The sequence below is a fragment of the Podarcis vaucheri genome (assembly GCF_965113315.1).
Source record: "Podarcis vaucheri genome assembly, chromosome: 4".
Taxonomy (NCBI): domain Eukaryota; kingdom Metazoa; phylum Chordata; class Lepidosauria; order Squamata; family Lacertidae; genus Podarcis; species Podarcis vaucheri.
Window position 1 is genome coordinate 13996530 of NC_138762.1, and position 18457 is coordinate 14014986.

General features: G+C 46.3%; 1 protein-coding gene across 1 annotated transcript; it reads right to left on the minus strand.

Annotated features, from left to right (window-relative positions):
• Window positions 1-87: 87 nt before the first annotated feature.
• Window positions 88-13513, minus strand: CCDC90B (coiled-coil domain containing 90B). Its single transcript, XM_082219598.1, has 9 exons — window positions 13360-13513; window positions 11029-11148; window positions 10469-10572; window positions 7753-7854; window positions 5202-5243; window positions 5033-5104; window positions 4872-4925; window positions 3347-3461; window positions 88-1613 (listed from the first exon to the last, which is right to left on the minus strand). Exons 1-9 carry the CDS (start codon window positions 13430-13432, stop codon window positions 1558-1560), a joined length of 738 nt encoding a protein of 245 aa, XP_082075724.1. The 5' UTR covers window positions 13433-13513; the 3' UTR covers window positions 88-1557.
• Window positions 13514-18457: the final 4944 nt, after the last annotated feature.

The following is an 18457-nucleotide window of genomic DNA, read 5'->3' on the forward strand; positions in this document are numbered from 1 at the left end:
ACATCAAAAGCACAAGAAGGTTTCAAGCATTCTGTAGGTGGAACTGCAGCCTGAGAGTTTTATAGAGCTAAAAAACGCAATAGTAAATTTCTTGTGGTTGAGTATGCATTTATTTTTTCCGTTATTTAGAAGAAAAAGTAAAGCTCTATACAGGCCCGCTCCTCCGACATCCAAAATGAGAAATTGAAAGCTAGGCTTTGGGAAGGAGGTGGGAAGACTCTAGCTGCCTGTCAGAGCCCTTGAGCCAATGGGAAGCCAGCCAGCGGCACGGAAGGCAGTCCCTGCTCTGCTCCGCACCGGTTCAGCGAGGTGCACGGGAGCTGACTGAGAGGGTGGCAGGGGTCCATGGGCCGGTTAAACAACCCCCATGGGCTGCTTATGGCCCACAGACCTTAGGTTACCGACCCCTGGCACAGCGCCTCGCTTACTTGGCTTTGGGAAGGCAGTGCAAGGCCTGGAGGGAGCGTCATGTTGGAAGCTGAAGGGGCACAGGCTTTAGTGAGCAGGAAGAAGCTGTGGCAGAGAGCAGTCCGGGCTCAGAGGCCGAAGCAGAGGTTGGAGAGGACTGGGGCCAGGAGGCAGAGATGAGGCAGGCTGCTGAAGAATCCAGGGGGTTTCCCCCTCCTGCTACGACCAGCTCCCCTCTCTCCTGGTCTCCCAGAACACACAGAGAAATGAAAAGAGGAGAGATTGGTTGTGCGCAGATACCATTTCCAGTTGCTTGGGGAAAAACCCAGGAGAGAAGGGGACATAGGCAGCTGTGGGGACCTTTAGTCCTCGCAACTGCCTCATTGAGTTGCTACTGGGAAGAGTTGCTAGCATCACTAGGCCTGTGCTGTTTTGGTTTCTTTGAATGAAGAATTAACTTTACACCACACCAATATTTTTGCTGACCTGCCCCTGACTCCAGCTCCTGACAGTAGGTTCCCCATCATATTGGGTTGCAAGGTCATTTCTCTACTGCTCAGGCCAAGAGGAACTAGCGGGATGCACCTCATAGGAACACAGAAAGCTATACCTACTGAGTCAGACTGTTTGGGCCCCATAGCCCAATACTGTCCACACTGACCGGCAGTGGCTGTTCAAAGTTACAGGCAGGGAGCTTTTTCCAGCCCTAACTGGAGATGTCGAGGATTGAACCTGGAACTTTCTGCATGCAAGGCGGAATCTCTACCGCTGAGCTATAGTCCTTCCACCTGGGAGGGTGTCAGAAAAACATACATAATGATGACAATGGGCATAGCAATCTCTCCATCAAATAAGCGTCTTCTTTTTTGGTTTTCTTTTTTTAAAAAAAATTCCCACCCATAGATCTTTTGGCTTCCAGTATGTGGGAGCAGCAAACCAGCCCCGAGAGATGCAAACTAGGTCAGTTTTTCTCAGACTACTGTGGCTGAAGAGAACAGCCCCCCCCTCCACCCCAGTTTTGTGTTTAAAAACCAATACCCAACACAAAAGGCTTTGAAAGAGTCTGCCGGAGCTGTGTCAGCCAAGCATGGTGTCGATTGAAATCAGAAAAGCGCTTGTTCTGTCCCCTGTTCCCGGAGGCTGGCTTTTTCATTTCCAGAATCGGTAGAATCCCAGGGCAATGGCAAGACAAGTGAATACAGAGGCTGTAAAAAAATACAAAAAGCCACACAGAGAGAAAAAGAAAAGAATAAGTTTGTGCCAAGCATCTCGAAAGGGTTTTAAGTTGCGCACAAGTTGCTGTTTTTTGCTACTCACCAAAATATTACAGTGGAGCCTCCGTTTTTGAACATACAGTGGTGGTACTTCAGGTTAAGAACTTAATTCATTACGGAGGTCCGTTCTTAACCTGAAACCGTTCTTAACCTGAGGTACCACTTTAGCTAATGGGGCCTCCCGCCTCCGCCGTGTCACCGGCACACAATTTCTGTTCTCATCCTGAGGTAAAGTTCTTAACCTGAGGTACTACTTCCGGGTTAGTGGAGTCTGTAACCAGAAGTGTTTGTAACCCCAGGTACCACTGTAATCCGTTCCGGAAGACCGTTTGGCTTCCGAAATGTTTGAAAACCAAAGCATGCATTTCCAGAAGCATTTACTTATGGAAAACTCAATACGGAAGCCGCGTGGCATGTTCTGCTTCTGGAAAGCGTTCAAAAACTGAAGCAGTTACTTCTGGGTTTCGACGTTAGAAAGCCAAAACATTCTACTTCTGAGACGTTCGAAAACCGAGGTTCAACTAAATGGTTCATAGTCCGACTCCTCGCAACATCTCCTATTAATTAATTGATTAACTGAATGTATACACCGCTTAAAACATTAAAAAGGAACTTGAAACCTCCATAGTGATTTAAGCAGAAGCTCCAAATGGCTACAGGTAGCTGGCTGGCTTCCCGGAAAGCAGAATAATAGAATCATGGAACTGCAGAGCTGGAAGATACACCCAAGGGCCATTTAGTCCAACCCCCTGCAATGCAGGAATCACAGCTAAGCGTTTTCACTGTGAAAACACCAACAAGAAAAGCAGCTCCATTTACAAGAAACAATTAAAAGAACATTTTGCATGTTAAAAGCAATTTCAAACCCAATAGAGACCGGGACGAAGATCTCCACCTAAAAGATCTTCAGTGGGCACCAAAAAGGCAGCAGAGAAGGTGCCTGTCGAATGTGTAATGGGAAGCAGCTCCAAAGGCAGGGGCCACCACAAGAAAGGCCCGGTTCCTATATCAAATCAAATTTTATTAAACGGTCACAGACCAGATTAACTCGTACAGCTAGTCAGCGAAGCATAGCACCGGAAAAAACAAAGGACAATTTCAATACAGATTAGGCCATAACAGCAATTTAAAATTAGACAACATACATAGAATTAAGTATTTGCCTTCGCCTGCATATTGGCATTGGGAAGCTCTTGTTTCCTGCGCCTAATGGCTACACAGAATTTGGCCACATTGATCGTAATTTCAGGAACCTTATCTTCTATCAAGGCTCTCATACGTTGGAGTTCTGGTTCATTTTTACGCTTTTGTAGAACTGGGGCAATAAAGGTCAGGCGTAAATCCTCGTAGTAACTACAGTGCAGCAATACATGCAGACTTGTTTCCACTTCCGATGAGCCACATGGGCAGACACGTGACGCATATGGTTTGCCCTCATATCTGCCTAGCAACAGGGCAGAGGGCAGAACGTTAAATCTGGCCTGGGTAAAGGAGTGTCTGTACTTAGGTATTTGTAAACCGGCTCCTATGTCATGCAAGATGGGCCTTCTGAGAAGGTAACTGTGTTGGGCTGGGTGCATAAGGTTGAAACAAGGCTTTAAGCATCCTGGCTTTATACGTTTTACTCTTCTGGAACATGATTTTTCAACAGCCCAGCCACATACCTGCCAAATAACGTATCGTTTCTAGCTTGTTCGATTCCATGAGTGTTTTCAGGGCTGCAATCTCGGCATCGATTTTATTGCTGACTTCCGTAACGGAGCTGTTGGTGCTCGAATCCTAGAAGGGAACAAGGCAAGTGATGATTTCCACTGGAGATAAGTCCAGAGAGAGAGCCTTTTCAGTGTTGGCCCCAATTGTACAATTCCTTCTCCTGCGAAACCCACCTGGTGCCAATGTTTATTATCCTTTTCGGGCCAGGCAAAAAACCCACTTTTATCCTATCTGTCTTTTAAATATATTAAAAAAACAAAACAAAAACATGGCAGGCCTTTACCCTTTGGGGCTGTGCTCGCCCTGGTGCAAACTGTCCCCCTGCAACTGCTTTCAGAAAATAAAAAGTTGTCTCAGGAGCTCCAAAAATGCAGCTGCACCAGGGCCAGGGCCTTTTCAGTGATGGCTCCGACCTGGTGGAATGCTCTGTCCCATGAGACTAGGGCCCTTCAGGATTTAACCTCCTTCCGTTGCGCCTGTAAGACAAGAGCTATTCCACCTGGCCTTTAATTTGAATTCAGCCTGATCTTTTATTTCCCTCCCCCTCCCCTTTTATGAAGATCACCCACTCTGAGACCCCACAGCTAATTCTCCCCAGGCCTCCTCGCTGGCCTAAGTTAGGACCAATTCAGCCAGCTAGCCCTGGGGATTATCTAATGCTTGATTTTTGATTTTTATTGTTATTCATGTTTTTATACTGTATTTTATGCTGCTTTTATAATTAAGTGTTTTAAATTTGTCGTTAGCCCCCCTGAGCCCGGTTTTTGAACCGGGAAGGGCAGGTTATAAAAAATATTATTATTATTATTATTATTATTATTATTGGTGTAAGGCAGGGAGGTCGGGTCGGAAGTAGGTGGTACCCAACTTCTGTCTCCCCCCACATCCTCCTCCCTGCTGAGTTCTTCAAGGGCGACACTGAGACTTAAGGCGGAGGAAACCGACAGTGAGGACCACCCTCTGGGCTGGATGTGAGTAAGAAAGCAGGAAAGTGGGTCCTGGGTGTGGGCAGTGGTTTCTTTGTCCTAATGGTCCAGCCTTCACTGGCTCCAAGGTAACATACAGGCTGGTTTTTAGAGGGCTCAGCGAATGGTCTGCAAGCTTTTGATGCCGGAATTATGCTGAGGTGGCTCAGATAGAATCATAGAATCATAGAGTTGGAAGAGACCACAAGGGCCATCGAGTCCAACCCCCTGCCAAGCAGGAAACACCATCAGAGCACTCCTGACATATGGTTGTCAAGCCTCTGCTTAAAGACCTCCAAAGAAGGAGACTCCACCACACTCCTTGGCAGCAAATTCCACTGTCAAACAGCTCTTACTGTCAATCCAGATCAATGTCTGGATGGGAGACCTCTGGAAACCTAAGAGCTTTCAATGGAAGGCACAATTTAAGTGTAAACACACACACACACACACAGAGAGAGAGAGAGAGAGAGAGAGAGAGAGAGAGAGAGAGACCCCCTCAAAGACTTGCCTTTTTATGAAACTCTGTTGTGGCTTCCATGAGCTTTTTCTCCTGATCTGTGAACTGGAACGTTTTAAAAAGAAAAAGAGCAATATATGAAATTGTCAATTCTCAGAAAAGCTGGAGCCAAGAAGGAAGGAAGGGGTGCAATAATGAAAATAATTGCCCACCATGTCGGTCACTCTGCTTCGCTCCAAGTTGATGTCCAGCTTGTTTTCAGCTCGGATATGGCTGGTTTCATTCTTAAAAGGAAAGACACCAAAAAGTACCCTTAAAAAGAAGTTGTCCTCAGAAATGGCATATTATCCTCCCTCCCACTCCGGAAGCTTGCCCACTTACCATTAGCTGCTGTTTAACTTGATCCAATTCAATCTTCATTTTCTGGGTATCAAGAAAGATTGGGGTGGGGGGAGGGAGAGGAAAACAACCCCGGTCAGGAGATGCTTAATTAAGAAAAATGAAAAGTAAAATGCTTATAGCAATGGGGAGTGTGTGTGAAGATTTGGCAACAACTTTCCATGTTGCGTGGAAGACATCAAATTATGAAAGCATAAAGGCAAAACTCATAAGCAATTCATTGGAATTAACTCCCATGACACTGTATATATAGGATGGCTGGCTTCTTGTGACCGTAAGAATATGGGGTAGCATCCAAAGGGTAAAACTGATTTAGAGAAGGGTTTGATTAAAACACCAGAAAATGACGAACCATGCATCTTATTAAAGGTAAAGGGACCCCTGACCATTAGGTCCAGTCGTGACCGACTCTGGGGTTGTGGCGCTCATCTCGCTTTACTGGCCGAGGGAGCTTCCAGATCATGTGTCCAGCATGACTGAGCCGCTTCTGGCGAACCAGAGCAGCACATGGAAACACCGTTTACCTTCCCACCAGAGTGGTACCTATTTATCTACTTGCACTTTGATGTGCTTTCAAACTGCTAGGTTGGCAGGAGCAGGGACCAAGAAATGGGAGCTCACCCCGTCACGGGGATTCAAACCGCCGACCTTTTGATCAGCAGGCCCTAGGCTCTGTGGTTTAACCCGGAACACCATAAAAGCATAAGACCAGTCCCTTCACCAAGAAGAGTGTAATTTGCAAAAGGATCTGTAAAACTGTCACTGCAAAAGGAGAGCTTGCATTTTATAACACCTCTTTTGCTATACAGGAATCCCCAATTTAACTTGTGCACATTCAGCTTTATGTGTATGGCAAAAACAACAACAACCCGTAACCAATTTAAAAGAGTCGGAAAGTAGGTGGAGTTCTGGGAAAAATGACTTTGGCAATCCCACCCGCCATTGAACCAAATGGGTTTTGACCAGTGGATTTTAACCAGAGTGCCGTGGCACCCTAGGGTGCCGCGGGCAACACTGGCCTCTGTCCCTCTTTCCTTCCCTCCCTCCTCAGATGCCCTCTCACATCTCTGCCTCCCAAAGCCTTGTATGGCTGTTTGTTGCACCAGCCCTGGCTACAAGCTGTCCAGGCGAATGGTGCCTCTGGGGCTGGTCAGGGGGTGCTGGTTGCCAGTCCGCCAGCCCTTGCTGTTGGGAATGGACAACAGGCCCCTGGGGGGCAGTGTAAAGAGGCACCTCCCTTTGGTGGAGAGGCCTCAGTCCTGTATACCTGAAGGAGCGTCTCCACCCCCATCGTTTTGCCGGACACTGAGATTCAGCGCCGAGGGCCTTCTGGTGGTTCCCTCACTGCGAGAAGCCAAGTTACAGAGAACCAGACAGAGGGCCTTCTCGGTAGTGGTGCCTGCCCTGTGGAATGCCCTCCCTTCAGATGTGAGGGAAATAAGCAGCTATCTTATTTTTAAAAGACATCTTAAGGCAGCCCTGTTTAGGGAAGTTTTTCATATTTAATGCTGTATTGTTTTTAACACTTGATTGGGAGCCGCCCAGAGTGGCTGGGGAAACTCAGCCAGATGGGCGAGGTATAAATAATAATAATAATAATAATAATAATAATAATTATTATTATTATTATTATTATTATTATTATTATTATTATGGGAGGGGGGAGGGCAGCTCAGTGACCAGGGGTTGTGGCAGCAGCTGCCCAGAGGACTCCCAAGGAGAAGGGAGAGGAGAGGAGGCTGAGGGAGCACTCCCCAAGGGAGGGTGTCCGAAAAAGGGTGAGAGGCTGCCAGCTCTGCAGTCAAGGGGTGACGTTACTGGGCTCCTGAGCCCCACAGGGGTGCCAAAGCAAGAATGTAGCTGGCCCAGAGATGAAAGGAGAAGCAGCAACAAAAGAAGAACGGCAGATGAAACTGATGGAGTATGCAGAGATGGCGAAACTGGTGGGGAAGATTCGAAACCAGGAAGATCAAGTTTTTTTAAAAGACTGGAGTAATTTTATTTAAAAGACCACTGTAAACAGTTAAAATCATGGGCAGGGATGTAATGACACTTGTAATGTGGTATTCATGATGGTAACTATGGATAGACAGATGGATAATGGTGAAAGATGCAGAAAATTTAATCTTAAATATAGAACCCGTGGAGGGAGTGAAGGAGATCCGAAGGTTCAAAAGAACCTTTTATTTTAACGTTTGAAATGGTTAAAGTTAAAATGTATAAAATTGTGAAAAACCAAAAAAAGTTTATAACAGAAAAAAGAAAAAAAGAGAATGTAGTTGGTCAAGGGAGCCGTAGACTCAGAAAGGTTGAAACCCTTTGGGTTTTGACTATATTCGATTTTGGCTTTAGGCACGACCCCCAGAATGTAAGTTGTGAGCTTCCCGTATTATTTGTCATTTCTGAAGAACTAAATGTTGCTACTAAAACACAACAAGGCCAATTGCTGCATTTTCTTTGCAGATGAGCAGCCTTAAGTAAATGAAGAGAAAGGAAGGGTGACAGAGTAAATTGGTTTATTGGAGGAAATTACCTCATTCTCTGCTCTCAAGTTGGCAAACTCACTCTTCTCAAGAATGACCATGTCTTTTCGGATGGAGTCGAGATGAGCCATTAACTGCTGCAGAGTTATTTCCTAAATAGAAAAAAAAGACCTACACAGATGCCCCAAGGCTTTTTGAAACATTTCCAATTCTTTTTGTAGAAAATTAAATTTTAATTCAGGGGTAGAGATCTTTTGCCCAGAGTTTTCTCGGCAAAGATCACCCATTAACTCAGTTTATAACTTTGGGGGTGGGCAGCCTGCATTTCCGTTTGAGGCCAGGGCTTTGCTGTGCTACAACTCCCATCACCCTCTGTGAGCATAAAAAGCATGATGGGAGTTGTAGTCCAGCAACCTCTGGAAGGCATCCCATTGGCTACCCCTGCTGTAAGACAGCTTGAGGGACCATTGGTCTGACTTGAGGACATGGCGGCTTCCCACGTTCCTATGTCATTACCCCGGAAACTGGGAAACCCTTCAGAAGTGGTTGCCAAGGAGACGTCTGTAGCTATGCACTGAAAATATGCACTGAAAGCAGGACTTTAAATCTCAGGCCTAGACTAAAAGGGTAAAGGGACCCCTGACCATTAATTCCAGTCATGGCCGACTCTGGGGTTGCGGCTCTCATCTCGCTTCATTGGTCGAGGGAGCCGGCGTACAGCTTGCGGGTCATGCGGCCAGCTTGACTAAGCCACTTCTGGCGAACCAGAGCAGTGCACGGAAATGCCGTTTACCTTCCCACCAGAGTGGTACCTATTTATCTACTTGCACTTTGACGTGCTTTTGAACTGCTAGGTTGGCAGGAGCAGGGACTGAGCAACGGGAGCTCACCCCATCGCGGGGACTCGAACTGCTGACCTTCTGATCGGCAAGTTAAACCACAGCGCCACCCGCGTCCCTCAGTCCTAGACTACTGGGTGTCAAAAGGCAGGCCGCAGAATGATACACAGCACCACTGCACTTGAAGGGAGCAGGAAGCTCTAGGTCAGTCACGCCACACATGTAAAGCACCATGATACTACTTTCAACAGTCATGGCTTCCCCCAGAGAATTCTGGGAGCTGTAAGGGTGCTGAGAGTTGCTAGCAGACCCCTATTCCTCTCAGAGCTATGGTTCCCAGAGTGGTTTAACAATCAATCCCTCTTCACAGGGAGCAATGGGAACTGTAGCTCTGTGAGGGGGAACAGGGTGTCTCCTAACAACCCTCAGCATCCTTGCAAACTACAACTCCCAGAATTATTTTGGGGAAGCCATGACGGCTTTAATGCATAGTTTGAATGTAGCTTGGTCAATTCAAGCAAGTATTCCTACTTACTCTGTTTGATTTATATATAAAAAAGAAAAAGCACAGCAAGGCCTCACTGTCAGCTTTCTACCTTCGCTGCTCAAATTCCCCTCAGACCCTTATTCCTCTCAGAGCTACAGTTCCCAGAGCGGTTGAACAATCAATCCCTCTTCACAGGGAGCTCTGGGAACTGTAGCTAAGAGGGAACAGGGTGTTTCCTAACAACTCTCAGCATCCTTGCAAACTACAGCTCCCAGAATTATTTCAAGGAAGCCATGACAGCTTAAATGCTATGACCGCTTTAGCTTTATAGTGTGAATGTGGCCTTCTCAATTCTAGCAAATATTCCATTTCCCCCCTTAAGGAAAAGCACAGTGAAGTCTCACTGTTGGCTTTGGGCCTTTGCTCCTCAAATAACAACAACAATTCCAAAACGAGTACAGCATTCCTTTTTCTGTCATGAATTTTTAAAAATCCCGGTAAAAGCTTCAGAACTGTTGGAACTGCAACCTTGCAGGCCACAGGGCTTCCTAGTTTGGGTTGAGAAATAAATTCATGCTTGTGGAACAACAATGTTTTAGAATTCACGCCTGGTTCAGGGCTCTTGCGAAGTTTCCTCCAAAACTGTTGCTCTGTGTCAGAACCCAGTAAGGCATGTTCACTTAGGAGTAGTTTGCAAACAAACAGAAAAGCGTTTGCAAACAAAAAGGAAACTTCCAGATCCTTCTACCATGTATGTATTTGGACAGATCCTAGGAAGCTTTTCTTTAAGTGTGCCCAGTGCATCAGCGAATACTGAACAATAAAGGGACAACGCTGATCTGTTTCTTTTATAACCCCTATTATTACACTGGGAAGAAGGCAAGATTTCCAGAAACTATATTTTATTCATATCTATATCTATATCCAAGGACGTGGGTGGCGCTGTGGGTTAAACCACAGAGCCTAGGACTTGCCGATCAGAAGGTTGGCGGTTCGAATCCCCGTGACGGGGTGAGCTCCCGTTGCGCGGTCCCTGCTCCTGCCAACCTAGCAGTTCGAAAGCACGTCAAAGTGCAAGTAGATAAATAGGTACCGCTCCGGCGGGAAGGTAAACGGTGTTTCCGTGCGCTGCTCTGGTTCGCTAGAAGCGGCTTAGTCATGCTGGACACATGACCCCAAAGCTGTACGCCGGCTCCCTCAGCCAGTAAAGCGAGATGAGCGCCGCACCCCCAGAGTCGGCCACGACTGGACCTAATGGTCAGGGGTCCCGTTACCTATATTGCAAGTGGCTTGGAGAGTGATGATGACAAGGGAGAGGGACTTGTCTGTTGCAGCTCCCTGTTTGCAGAACGCCTTTTCCCTAGCAAGGTCTGCCTACAGAGCCTTCCCTGACATCTTCTCAGTGCCAAGGCAGGGAATGGGGCAAAGACCTCTTCTCACCTGCTGGGCCTGGGTCACCATATCTTTGTAGACTGTATCCAAGCTGAGAGTGGACAAGGACGTTAATGCCGCCACAATGGTTTCGGCTTGCTCCTTCCCAAACCCTGCAAGGGTAGATAAAAGTGCAACATGTAAAAGGGGGACTTTTCCTAAAGGAAATGTTGGGGAATCAGTGGTCCTCTGGGCATTGTACTACATCTCTCATGTGAACATTGGCCATGTTGGCTTGAAGGCTTCCCAGATGAAAATGTGTCCCCCAAGCTGCAAAAGGCTCCCCCATCTCAGCTCTAGATCAAATATTCCTGCCTTCAGATAAATCTGGGGTAGAGGCAAAACCTGACTTCCATGCTGGAGGCCTGTGGCTCAATTTCTACTGAGAAGTTTGTACCAATTCAGGCTGCAGAAAAGGAGCAGCTGGTGAAACCAATTGCTCCATCATGCACAAAAGATCCCTGCACACAGAAAGCTAGACATTCAGGGAAACTGATTTGAGGAATCCTTGTTGGGTTTAAGCACCATTGTTCAATTTGCACTGTTGCTTGATCACGCCCTTTGCTCACCGTGTGCCTCTAGATCACGCACTAGATTATGGGTGTCAAAAGTGAGTTTTCTTTGCTCCAGTGGTGTTATTTCGACTCTTCTTACGTCGTATGACTTCACTGGAGCAGTGGCAGCAAAACCTGAATAGAACAAGGAGTTTTAAACCTCTGCTTATATTTCCAAACAGTTTAAGAGCATTCCATGGAACCCATAAAAAAGCCCAGTGGTACAATCTTACACGCATTGCCTTGAAAGCAAGTCCTACTGTGTTAGGTAGGACTTACCGTATTTTTCGCTCTATAAGACGCACCAGACCACAAGACGCACCTAGTTTTTGGAGGGGGAAAAGAAGAAGAAAAAATATTCTGAATCTCAGAAGCTAGAACAGCAAGAGGGATCACTACGCAGTGAAAGCAGCAATCCCTCTTGCTGTTTTGGCTTCTGGGATAGCTGCGCAGCCTGCATTCGCTCCATAAGACGCACACACATTTCCCCTTACTTTTTAGGAGGGGAAAAGTGAGTCTTATAGAGCAAAAAATACGGTACTTCCCAAACAGCATCTGTAAGATGACAGCTTAAATCTTTTCAGCCCCAGGAATTTTCCAAGCACATGCACCAAAGCATCAATTCCAACATCCTTTTAAAAAAAAAAAAAGTCAGTATACTTTATCCCAAACTTCCCCAAATTTCTGAGAGTTGCCTACAAACTGGAGGCTACCTTGCTTTCAGCATTCAAAACAGCTGAACTTTTAAGAGCAGGAAGTAGTACGATTTTCTAGCAGTTAATTGGCGGGTGAGGCAGCAATACAGGAACCTGCATTATGCAACGGCAGGCCACTGGCCCATTTAGCTCAGTATTCCTAGAATCACAGAGTTGGAAAGGAACCCCAAGGGTACTCTAGTCCAACCCCAGCAATGCAGGAATCTTAACATGCAGTTCCCCATCCAATCTGAAACCATACTGGACCCTGCTTAGCTTTGCAAACGTGCTAGTGGTTTTACTGCTGTACCACACTATTGCCTCTCCTCCATATCGGTCCCTACAGCCACAGCAGGCACTATAATTCTACAAAGGTGTGCCTCTCCAGAAAGAGGGATGTCAGCTATTGCCTACACTGACTGGTAGGGCTTCAGACGGGTGTCTCTGCCAGACTTAGTTGGAGATGCCGGGGACTGAACCTTCTGCAAGCAAATGACGTTGCTCTACCGCTAAGCCTATGTCTCCTTCCCTACAGTATGCTTTGTACTGGAGATTATTTGCCCACCTAGCATAATATGGTCTATGCCATGGGTAGGCAAACTAAGGCCCGGGGGCCAGATACGGCCCAATCACCTTCTAAATCCGACCCGCAGATGGTCCGGGAATCAGTGTGTTTTTACATGAGTAGATGTGTCCTTTTTTAAAAAAATGCATCTCTGGGTTATTTGTGGGGCCTGCCTGGTGTTTTCACATGAGTAGAATGTGTGCTTTTATTTAAAATACATCTCTGGGGTATTTGTGGGGCATAGGAATTTGTTCACCCCCCCCCCCAATATAGGCGGGCCCCCCACAAGGTCTGAGGGACAGTGGACCGGCCCCCTGCTGAAAAAGTCTATGCAGTGATGGCTCATGGGGTCAGGGCCAGAGGTAGTGGCCTCTGGATAAATACTGAGCAAGATGGTAGTGATGTGGGGAGTCCTGGGTCGGCGTCAGCTGACCTGCAGCTGCATAGCACTTTAGCCAAGCCCCTGCCCCAAGCAGCTTACAATATAATATTAGACACAGCACAGCAAAATGGAGAGAAGGAAACAGCAGTGGGGTAAACAGGGAAGCACGTATCCGATTAATAGCTGCAGCTTTCCGACAACCGTAGTATTATTATTTTAAAAATTAGTATACCGCCCTTCAACCGCAGATCTCAGGGGCGGTTCACAGCATAAAAAATACAAGAGAAAAACACAAACAAAACACGATAAAAGCAAATGTGCAAGGCACACACGTTTCCAAATCCAAGTATTTCGGGGAAGGGTCATAGCTCATTTGCTTTGCATGAAGGAGGCTCATAGGTTGGGCTGGGAAAAGACCCCTTTCTGAGATCCTGGGGAGCAGCTGCCAGCCAGTGTAGGCAACACTGAAGCACATGGCCTGACTCTGTGCAAGGCAGCTCCCTGTGCTCCTATCGCCTCTTTCCCTTTTTAGGACAGCACTTCAAAAACACAGCAACCTGAGGGTGCGCTGTTGAAAAACGGATCGTGGGAACAGGACGCAGGGCAACACGCAGAAACAAGCCCGACTGGATGCCCTGGGTCTTACTCCCGAGTAAATCCACACAGCCTAAGCGCTGGGCCAGGCGGACCTAGAAGGGAAATACCTCTCTGTGGTGCCGAGGATCCATTGCTCCACCGGACCAGGAGCCTCGCCCCTCGCCCTCTAAAGCCCAACATCGTCCGAGCGTCTCCGCGCACGACTCATGGAAAGAGAAGCCGAACTGGGGATTCCCACTTCCGGCCTGGAGCCCAAAGGGTTGCTGGGAAATGTAGTTCTTGCTGGGCACATGGGAACTCCTCTGTTGTTGTTCCTCCTCTTCCTCCTACCTCAAAGCCTTCTGGGAAATGTATGCAGCGCGGTTAAACCAGGGGCGTGGAAAGCCACTTGCAGAGTAGAGTGAATGAAGCAATGAATGAGGGGGCTGTCTTTCTTTCTTTTCTTTTTAATCGCAGACTTTCTTATACAGTGCCCGTCAATCGTAGAATCATAACAAATAAGCAAAGCAGAACAACAAGGTCACATTTGGGGACATGGGCATAGCCAGGGTTTTTTTGTTAGAGGGGGCAGAACCTTAGATTTGTATTGTTTTTGTTATGTACTGAGTTGAATAGGATCCAAACTGAAGCAGTCTGATTGGTCCTAGAACAATAGGATCCAAATTGCAGCAGTCTGATTAGTCCTAGAACAATAGGATTCAGAATGCAGCAGTCTGATTGGTCCTAGAACAATGCAGCAGTATGATTGGTTGGCAGGAACCACCCAATCCTGCTCCAGATAGAAGTGAATCCACAACCTGATTGGCTTACAGTAGAATTCCAGAATTAGCCAATCATGTGCAGCCCATTGTGTAAATAATGTATATAAAGCAGATACTGTGAGGGGACTTTCATTCATTCCTCCTCACCACTATGAGCTGAATAAAGAGCATGAAATCACTTTGCGACTCTGAGTATATTTCAGTTTTGTATTTATTTTTACTGATTTTGCCCCCGCAACTTGGCTACGCCCATGGCTATACATGGGTGTATCCAGGATTTATGTTGGGCTGGGGGCAGGACAGCTTATCATCATCCCCTGCCTGGCTCTCTCAAGCAAATTTGGGATGTCTCAACTTTCAAATTACTTTCTTTTGACCCCAAGTGCGCAGAAAATCTTCAGTCCTTTGGAAACTAGGAAGTTAAATTTAAACCAAGATCAGGGTGTGCAAGTATATAGCAAGTATATTTTGCAAAATGACAAAGAACACGCCTTTTACCATCTTTAAAAAAAAAATCTAAACTAAAAGAAATGTTCTTGGATTTGCTGAAAACCTTTTCAGCACGTCCTTTTCAAACTCCTCCTTTGTTTCCCAGTGCAGGGAAGACTCACTTAGGAGGAAAGATTGCTGCATTTGTTTAGAAAACAAATGGCTAAACCGGAATTTGCTCCCACAAAGTCCACAAACTTGGTTGGCTTTAAAAGAGGATCAAGGTCATAATTTATGCCTGTAGCCATCAGAGGGCAGCAGTCTACCGCAGAAACCTGACAAACGCATGCAATAAATATTAGCCTTTTAGATTTGTCAAGACACTGGGCAGGAGGGAGCACACAACCTAGTATCTCAGGATAAAGGTTTGTCTCCCCATCCATCCATTTTTGCAATTATAGGAATAACGCTCCGTTTCCTTCTCTGCCCTGTATCCACCTACCCTCAGGCTCTGGTAGGAGCTGTTCTTCAACGTAGGGATTATTGTTGACAGCCTTCCTGAGAGACAATGGAATGTGCCACTGGGGAGACTACTGGAGAATCACAGCACCTGCTGTGGCTGCAGAAACTGGTAGCGCCTAACTGCATTGTTTTTGCTGCCTTAGCAGCACCAGAAGTGGCCTCCCTGGGTTGCAGGCCTGGGCAAGTGTGTATGGAGGTCCTGGGCTTCCCAGATGGCCTGGCTATTGTAACCCAAAGGAAAGCAGAGCAAGATGTTTGGCACCAGCTTGGCTGCAGGAGTTGCTGGAAGGAAGGGTACAAGGCATCATCCAACCATCTTAGGGATTTAGCTCCAGATCTTAGCCTTTTCTTCTACCGAAGATATTCTGCAAGGCAGCAGAGGTTTAGGATGGGCTACCTTCTCAGGTGGATGAGCCCCATTCTGTAGCCACATCCTCTGTGCCATGTATAATTTTTTAAAACTTCTGTGATGTCATCTCTTGCTCACCTTTTCTGTTAAATTGTGGGTGAACATATCAGAAGACACAGTGATTCTTCAGACAGCTCTTGTTTGTTCACAGGCCAGAACAGAACTGAGCTCAAGGGTTCAGCCAGCCTGCTTATATAGAGCTCCACTACAACCCAACAGTAACAACTTTCTGTAACTATCCAATCACTGAACGTCACTTTCAATTCCTTATTTGCATATGTGGACCTGAGTGAAAATTATCTACAGTATCCCCCTGCTGGCCCAGGATGAGAACTTCAGTACATAACATTTTCTCTAAACGAGGAAGTCCCAAATGCTGCAAACTTTCTTCATAGGCAGGTTTGGGGGAACTCTGAGCTTTACAGAAGAATAAGCAAACACCCCACCAACCAACCAGCCCATAACTATGTTTTTATATGTGCTGTAAGCTGCCCAGAGTGGCTAGGGAAATCCAGCCAGATGGGTGGAGTATGAATAAAATAACAGCAACAATTACAGACGGAAAACCTTAAAACAGCTGGACTGAGCAGGCTCAGTGACTATAGAATACTGAGTGAATGTTGAGAGAGGAGAAGGGAGTAATGAGAAGAAGTGGAGTGAAATGAGGTATCCTGGAAAAGATTATGACTGGCTGGAACCCAGAAGTGGAGCAGGCTACGCTGCAACTTTTTTTTGCAGGATCCAACTTACCCTGTCAAAATGGCCGCAGCTGTTTGGTTTCCTGCAGATGGGAAGAGTTGAGTGGCCTAAAAAGTTGCTAGAAAATTTCGAACAGAGAGCCGGAGAAGATTTCCTTGACCTCCCTCTACCTACTGCTTTAACGCCACAGCTAAAACGGCCTTGGAAACCCAGGGACGCCATGAATTTTAATGCAGGCTGCAGCCATCTCTGTGCTTCCCTGCCCCCACCCCCAGCCCCAAGCTATGTACTGCAGAAACAGCTTGCTGGCTGTTACTTTCACAGATTTTTCTTTGCCTGAATAGATTATAACAGGATTAAGAACTCCTCCACCCCTCCCCTCCTGCAAACCGGTCAACTATTTATGAGCTTGAAATGCAGAGAATAGATTTCCTTACAAGTTCACGCAAACGCCTCTCAAAAATTTAATTTGACAAATCTCGGGGGCCTGGGGGGAGAGAGGCGCAATTTGCCATTAAGACTGACAGAGAGGGATGCTCCGGAATGGAGGGAACGTCAAGGGAGGCGCATTTTCGTTTGGAACAATTCCTGGTCATGCCACTATCTTCTGATGGTCTCTCCTGTTATCTATTTGCTGCATTTATTATTATTGGTTACACTTTTATCCCAGATTTTCTTTCTTTTTTTATAAAAAAAATATTTTTTATTAGGAATTTAAACAAAACATACTAGCTTACAACATATCATCCTTAATTCCCCCCATTTTCTCTCCTCTCCCCCATAAAACAACCCCTCCCCTCTCCCCCTGACTTCCCTCATTTCCAGTCTCTGGTTTCTCTATAGATGCTATTCTCTGCATGTTACAAAATTGTATAAATCCTTAATTTATCTGACTGGTTATTATCAATAAAAAAATTGTGAGTTTTTTTTCAAAGCCTGCCAAGGAGTCCAGTTTGCTTTGTTGCTTCTTTAAATACCGTACTTTGCGAAAGGTTCCCATTCATCTTTAAAGTCACAGTTATCCTCGTCCCTTAGTTTATGTGTCAATTTTGCCTGTTCTGCATAGTCCATCAGTTTCTCTTGCCATAGTTCTTTAGTCGGGGTTTCCTCGTTCTTCCATCCTTGTGCTATTAAGACTCTCATCGCCGTTGCCACATACATGAAGATGTTTTTCAACTTCCTTGGCAGGTCTTTTCCTACAATCCCTAACAGAAATGCTTCAGGTTTCTTAACAAATGTTAGATGGAACATTTTCTTCAATTCATTGTATATCATTTCCCAATTTTTTAAAATTTCATTACAGTCTCACCACATATGGTAAAATGTCCCCTCCTTTTCCTTACACTTCCAATACATATTTGAGCTAGTTTTATACATTTTTCCTAATTGCACTGGTGTCATATACCATCTATATATCATCTTTATATAGTTTTCTTTCAACAAAAAACAATCTGTAAATTTTAAATCAATTTTCCATAACCTTTCCCAATCCTCCATCATGATGTTATTGTCGGGATTCAAGCCTGCCTTCAGGAGAAACTGGCCACTCTCCAGGCACCCGGCTTGAATCACCGGTTGACCTCCCTGTCTGCATTCCCCGGCAGGATACAGGCAAGGTCGCGATCGGCGATCCTCCTCAACGTGAAGAGAACACACCACTCTTTCCTGCCTCCCCTTTGCACTGTGAAAAGACTGTCCCTTTGTTTCCCACGGGACAGTACCCAACATTCCCATTATGTTTTGCTTCCAAGCTAGCAGCGGCTCGCGGCCGCATTGCTTCTTTTCCGTAACAGTTATGACCTATGTCTTGTGCCCATTTGATCATGACTGATTTTACCTCTTCATCTTTCGTCTCCTATCCCAGCTTTTCTTTCAAGGAGCCCAAGGTGGCACATGTGGTTATCCACATCCCCATTCTATCCTGACAACAACCCTGGGAGCTAGGATAGGCTGAGAGACAGTAGCTGGGCCCTAGTTCATTTGTTGAGAACCCAGGTCTTGGTCCAATGCTCTAATTACCCTACCCTACCCTACCCTACCCCACCCCACCCCACCCCACCCCACCCCACCCCACCCCACCACTGCTTTTCAAACTTCCTGTGCAAACCTGCGTTTTACCTACCCTTCTTATTTGCTTCCCAATCATGGCGAGAGGATGACTGTCATGAGCCGGCCAGGAGTCGGCTTCACCTGCTGAAGGAGCAGAAGATGAATTGACTCCACCTGCTGCTGATCAGCCTTCTTGCTCCTCATGAGAAGCAGCTGGCTCCAGCTTTCTCAAAGAGGGTTTCCAGCCTCAGGAAGTTGCTGGAAACAGCATTCATTGTTCCTGAGCAGATGGGGCTGCTTCTTGTTCCTGGTGACCTTGGACCCTTGGCTTTCTTG